This window comes from Penaeus monodon, chromosome 7 (assembly GCF_015228065.2).
Source record: "Penaeus monodon isolate SGIC_2016 chromosome 7, NSTDA_Pmon_1, whole genome shotgun sequence".
Lineage (NCBI taxonomy): Eukaryota > Metazoa > Arthropoda > Malacostraca > Decapoda > Penaeidae > Penaeus > Penaeus monodon.
In genome coordinates this window covers 18,938,028-18,944,724 of record NC_051392.1, presented here as the reverse complement: position 1 = coordinate 18,944,724, position 6,697 = coordinate 18,938,028, and the positions used below count along the sequence as shown (strand labels likewise).

Here is a 6,697-nt window from a genome sequence, read left to right as displayed (position 1 = left end):
AATGAAAATAATAATAATGATATTAATGACATTAAGCTGGTGATGATAATGATAATGATTATACGATCAGTAATGATAATAATGATAACAATGAAGACGACGATGATGATGATAATGATGATGATGATGATGATGATGATGATGATGATGATGACGATGATGATGGTGGTCAAAATACTCATAATAAGAATTATAATTACTAGGATATTCATTACTTTATAAATTATATAATAATCATTATCAATACCATTACTATTACCAGTAGCATTACCATTATCATTATCATTATCATTATTATTATCATTATCATCACCATTATCATTATTCATATTGATATAATAATGATGATAATGAAGGCGATAATAATGATAATGATAATGATATTAATAATAGTGATAATAATAATAATAATAATAATAATAAAACAAAAATAATAAAAAAATAATAAAATAAAAATAATAATAATAAAATAAAAATAATAATAATAATAATATGATAGATGATGATGAAAAACAGAAAAAAACAGAAATGATAATAAAAATGATTATGGAATAAATGAAAAAATTGATAATTATTAATAACGGTGGCCCAATGCTAAAAACTAAAACATTGATATGATATAACTTTTTTTTTTGTTATTTTTTTTACGACCTTTTCATTATAACTTACCGTATAAACATTGAAATTACTAAATATTATCATACTTAAAATCCCTTTTATCGTGGGAAATATTAAATTTCGTATAATGATGATTGGTGATTTTAAAGTATTTCCTACTATTTCCTACACCATTATTGATTATCTTATGGCATCACATCACTGTTACCATTTGTTATTTATTTATCCATCTACTGATTTATCCATTATGTACTTCAACTGGTGTCAAAATTTTGAAACTGTCGAGACCTTTTTGTCGCTAGAGTGAGGGTTTCAGCCCCTTCCCTGGGGGCCCTGGCACCCACAGAGCCCTTCGAAGGACCGGTAACGTGGTTTGGGTGTGAGTTTCCGAAAACGTGTTGTCGTATTTTCTTTTGGGTTATAACAGAGGTAAAAAATTCCCAATTTTAATGTTCATTAATTCTTTTTCTTATTTTATTTTTGCTTCCCTTTTTTCTCTCTCTCTTTTAATATATATATAATATTTAATTTAAATATATTTTTAAAAATATAATATATAATTAATTTATATTACATTATACACACACACACTTTTACTTTTTTTTCACGTTAATTGGGCGTTTTTACATTCCTCTCACACGCGTTTTTGGAATTCATTTGCAATAGCCCAGTGTAGAAAACCACCCCAATATTAAAAAACTCTTAACCCAAAAGCTTTCTATCAAAATGAGATCGTTGAAGAAAAATACTGACGGAACACAACTGATTTGACATTTAGAAAAATTAATAACGGTTTTGATTTATTAGGAGTTATAAAAGACCCTTTACTAAAAAAATTAGCAAATATATCCCCCTTTAATTGCTTAAAAAATTTTTGGGACTTGAATTGCTTCGAGATATTTTGCGACTTTTAAAGTATATATTTAAGTTCGATATATAACACTGCAAAAATGATACACCACGGGGTTCTGTATTTATATAAAGCACACACACACACAAACCACCCACAACAACATATTATTATATATATATATAATATATATTATTATAGGTACTATTTTTATTATAAGTAAAATATACATAATATGTTATATATATAAATATAATTATTGTTACGCGGCCCCCTCCTCTCTGCCACCAATAAAAGGGCGGCTAGGAAAGAGGCTTTTCCCAGGGTGTAAACATAAACAGCTCCAAGAGGCCCGAGACCACAGCGCCCCAAACACCACAGGAGAAACGCCAAGGGCGGGGCAGGCCGAAATAAACCCAAAAAATGACAGTTTTTTCCTTTATTTACACAAGTTATTTACCTGTACATTTTTCTATAGCAAAATAAGGGGAAACCGCATTTCACACTGCACGTACAGCTTATAACGGGCAACACAAATTTAATCGGGTCGCAAGGGGCACACACGAGGTCTTACAGGAGCAGCACCCCAACTCCGCTTTTGGGCTTGTTCCCTCCGCTCCCCCGCTCACACCACTGCGTCATTTTTCCCCGGTCCCTTCATGTTAACACATGCCCTCATCTTTTCATTTTAAAAACTGTTTCGACAGAGAAAAAGACCCCTGGCGTAGCACTACCCCCCCCATCAAGCAGACGACCCTCTGCTCTACATCCAAAACATGAAAAAAACTACAAAAAATTTTAATAAAATTGTCCTCGGGAAACAAAAAAATCTTTCAAACAAAGTAACCGTAATGTAAATAGTTCTCAAAAAACCAAAAATCTTTATCCAGCGGGGCTTTCTTCGTTTCTCCTGGGTCCTCGGAGGGGTGTGGGCGGGGGTAGATTGGCGTGGCCCCCGATGATATCTACTGCCCTAAACCGGGTTGGTCACCTTTGATCTGTTGCATCGCCCTCACCGTTAAAATGCTCGTCCCATCTGGTCGCGCCTGCCACGCCTCATCGCCGCTACTGGGGAAACTTCATCTTCTTTTTCACCATGGCTTCCAGGTAACGCCACAGCATCCACGTGGACAACAGAGGGGCCCTCGGGAAGTCGAAAAGGGCCCCACCCCAAACCAAACTCCTTGCTCCCCGACGATCTTCGGATGCCCATTTCCTACAAGGCCCAGTTTTGGACCGCGGGCACCTTCGGGCCCCTTATCGGAAAAGTTAGCTACCAACCGTAATAACCCCTCCCCTGGTCCAAAAAGGGCTCCGCCCACCGCTACGCCATCAGCCACTGATTTTTGGATGGGCTCCACGGGGCCCTCTACCCCACGCACATTTTGCAGCGACACTGTTTTCTAACCTGTCCTGGGGGCGGTGCAGTCGCTTCGCCGTAACTACCCTGCACAGCCCCCCGGGAAGAAAGGGGCCATCTTCACCGTGACCCCCCCCTTTCGTCCAAGGTCGCACACCCCTTTACTCTGATCGGGTAGTCAAGGGCCCCAGAAGCATGCTCGCCCCAGATGGGCCCACATACCCCCCGCTGACGGCTGCCCACCCCAATATGACCTCCAAGTCTCTTACTGCACACAACGCCCCGTGACACCACACAGTCTCTGTGGTGCATCTGAATCGATAGTCGCCAAAATTTTTCAGGCCGCACTAGGTCTTCTCGCCCAGTGTCCCTTTTAGGGGGCATGGTTCCCATTACTGAGCCCCCCCCACCTGCATCGGCTGGTTCGACGGCAGCTTCCCCAAGTGGGGGCCCGGAAACCGGGGACGGCGGGTTTTCGGACCCCCTTCCGTGTCCGAGTTTTCCTCCTGTCCCACTTCCTTACCCTTTGGGAAATGCATTTGATGTGCCCAACCGCTACAGCCCTTGCAGCACTGCGGGAAGGGCTCAGAATCCGTCGGGTTTGAGGGGAGTGTTCTCCGTCCCTCCGCCCCGACTAGTCTCCCCCCTTTTCTCTCCGCACCCCCAAACCCAAAACCCTTGGGAAAATGCTCAGGACACCTTTCCCTCAATGCTACTTTCTCCACTTTACCCTTTCCCGGGCCCCGAGGTCACGGCGGGGCTGACAGCTGGCCCTGGGCCACTTTTGCCTTCGGGAAAGGCCTCAAACTCCAAGGCCCCTGCCACCCACTCAATCCTCGGGGTGTCCCTGTTTGAGTAGTTTGCAGCTGCGGGTCCTGTAAAGCACAACAAAAAAAATGGGGGCAGGCCCCCAATCACTCTTCGCAGCGCAGGTACGCCCTCCTTACCAGCGCTTCACATCCTGCCCCCTGGGGACAGTGTCTCGCCACGCTCACGAGTCCGCTTCTTCAGGGGCCGATTACCTGGCCGGTGGTGGGGGCCCGAAAGGCGTTTCAAAGCCTCCCCACCGGGTGTAAGAGGCATGTTGGGATCCCGGGAAGGGCCCCAACACTTCCCCCCTGGGGCCCCTTTTAGCGCTTTTTACCGTGCGGGGGCCTTCTTTTCCGGCCCACCCGGGCAGATCCCATTTTTCAATTGGGCGACATATGCCCCCGGGGCCCCCTTTCCCGTCTACTCACTGGCTTGTCACAAAATGTCTGGGGGGCCGGGGGGCTGCAGGGTGGAGAACGCGTGCCGTGAACAACACCCCTGGGGGGAGGAAGGGGGTGGGGGAGGCAACGGGGGGTTGCCGGGTCCGAGTTTCCCGCCACCTTACCCAAGGGAGGGTTCCAGGGGGCCCCCCAGCCTTCTGCAGCGACCACTGGCTGCGCACGACGCTGCGGGCCCGGGGGTTTCCTGCCACGGACCCCGGGGCAGCCCCGTAAATCTGACATTTTGGGCATCTTTGCCAAACCCTCGTCGCCTTCTCTGTTTGAAAATTTTACAAACCGTGTGACGCCGCCTTTCCCCCTTTCACTTCCTCCCAGACCCTAAAACCTCGCCCTTAAAGGTCTGCCCCTCCCCCCATCATTCACTCTTCACGCTGTTGCGGGCCTTGGGGTTTTGCGAGTTTCCATCTCACAGATGCGAGATTGCTCTGTAGCACCTCAACATTTGGGCAGAACTTTTCCTCTCCCTTTCCTTGCCTCCCCCGACGAGATGGTCCCTGCTCGCGTGCCCTCGTGCCTGCTCTTCTGCCCTTGTGCCTTTCTCCTCATACCGGCCAGCATGGCAGTGATCGGTCCATCGGGGCTGGGCTTCCCCTCACTCGTGCCTGCCTCAGTCATTGGGGGGTTGTGAAATAAGGGGTTTGGTACTAATTGATTGTGATGCCATATTGTGATCCCGCATTACGGGATATGATACAATTTATCGTACCTATATTGTGTAATTATATGATTAATTCATATATCTGCCTTTTGGTGATTTTTTCCCCATGTAAAATATAGAAGATTAATTTTTTAGTTTATATTGCGTGTGCACCCCCGCCTTGTAAAAAGTGAGATTCTCTGTATAATTTGGGGTACAATATTTTTTTTTGTCTTAGTCACACTCTGGCGTAGCGCCTCGGGCACAGCTGAGCATGGTGCAGGGGGGACTTAAAGGCTCTTTTTTATTTTTGTCAGAGCTGATCCCAAATGAACCTATTTCGTTTAATTTGGTGATTTTTCCCCCCTCAAGCATGTAAAGAAACACCAAACAAACTATATACAACACGACACAGTGAATCAAACAGTCATAGCCTCCCCCCCTCAGGGTGCCGCCATTTTTGGAGAACATGATAACGGCGCGTCTCACTGATAAATAAACAAATCCCACCCTGACCCCATTTGTTACCCCGGCCGCCTCGTCTCTCTGCCCCAAATACAAGGCAGGCTGGGAGACGGCGTTTATCCACAGGGTCGTGAACACTAAACATTTCCAAGAGGCCCCAGCACCACGCTCCCAGAAACCACGGGAGAAACGCAAGTGAAAAGGCGGGGCACGAAAAAACACAAATGACAGTCTTTCTTATTTACAAAGTTATTTATTACACTTTTCTGATAGACAATTAGGGGTAAACCATCAATGTAAACATGAATACAGTTAATGACAGAATAAAAGATATCAGGTCATAAGGGCAATAAGTTCGCAGGAGTCGACCAATATTTTCATACGCTCCTCCGCTCATAGCCAAGCTGCGTCATGTTTGCGATGCTATGTTAATGATGCCCCAGATCATCCTGTTCAAGTTAACACATATTAGCAAAGATTACAAAATCTTTACTAGTATAAATTATATAATAATATAAATACCATATATATATATAATATATATATTATAAATATATAATATATAATAATAATATAATATATATATATATAATAATATAATATAATAATATAATAATAATATATAATAATATATATTAATATTATAATACAACAACAAATATATGTATATATATAATATAATAATATATTATATGGGGCATAGGTGAGAATGGTAAGTTTACTCAAGATGGCACGACGCAACTATAGTTCGAGATTCGAGTACTTTTGTGTTATTTTCTTCAAGGAACCTTTATCATCGATACTACCTACAACATTGGGCAAGCCTAAGCTAAAGTCATACTTAAAAAATATGGTGACTATAGAATTACTGGGAAGGCAATTGGATCCACAGCTCTAAATTGAATAAAAAAATCTGGATCCCATATCGTATCATCGCGCATCATCATTACAGCATCTGAATGGGTTCAGTCACTACCATCCTGTTTTCCAGGGAACTTCAACCTGGATTGTCTACCTAGCCTGGGTGGCAAGCCAGTCCAGAAGTGTTTGTCCAAGCCGGGTAAATAGCGACTTTACCAAATGGTACCCAACCGGCACTCCTTGGAAGGACCTGGGACCGTAACTTACTCCTTAAGTTTCACAAAACTGATTACTATTTTCTTGTGTTATCACGGGGTCAACATGAAATAAACGTTAAAAAGAATATATTTTTATTATATATATTTTATCCTTTCTTCTATCTCTCTCTATATATATATATATATATATATATTATATATAATATATATATATATATAATTATATATATATATATATAGCATAATATATATGTATATAATATATACAACAATGTACATATTTACGTTATTATTCATATATATACATATACATATCTAACATATCACATATTGACATTCACTGCAATAGCATGTATAAAACCATCCATATATTAAATAAATTAGCCAAAATACATATCAATACATGCATTGAACACA

General features: G+C 42.2%; 1 protein-coding gene across 1 annotated transcript; it reads right to left on the bottom strand.

The window, feature by feature from the left end:
* Nucleotides 1-3,554: 3,554 nt before the first annotated feature.
* Nucleotides 3,555-4,714, bottom strand: LOC119575549 (collagen alpha-1(XVI) chain-like). The gene is made up of 3 exons (XM_037923201.1): nucleotides 4,614-4,714; nucleotides 4,204-4,355; nucleotides 3,555-3,703 (listed from the first exon to the last, which is right to left on the bottom strand). The coding sequence occupies exons 1-3, from the start codon at nucleotides 4,712-4,714 to the stop codon at nucleotides 3,555-3,557; spliced, it is 402 nt and encodes a 133-aa protein (XP_037779129.1).
* Between the last annotated feature and the right edge of the window lie 1,983 nt (nucleotides 4,715-6,697).

Coding starts and splice junctions, on each gene's coding strand:
- LOC119575549 (XM_037923201.1), bottom strand. CDS start 4,714: ATGACTGAGGCAGGCACGAGTGAGGGGAAGCCCAGCCCCGATGGACCG. Junction 4,356..4,613: donor GCACAAGGGCAGAAGAGCAG/GCACGAGGGCAC, acceptor ATTTTCAAACAG/AGAAGGCGACGAGGGTTTGG. Junction 3,704..4,203: donor CCCCTGGAACCCTCCCTTGG/GTAAGGTGGCGG, acceptor TGTGCTTTACAG/GACCCGCAGCTGCAAACTAC.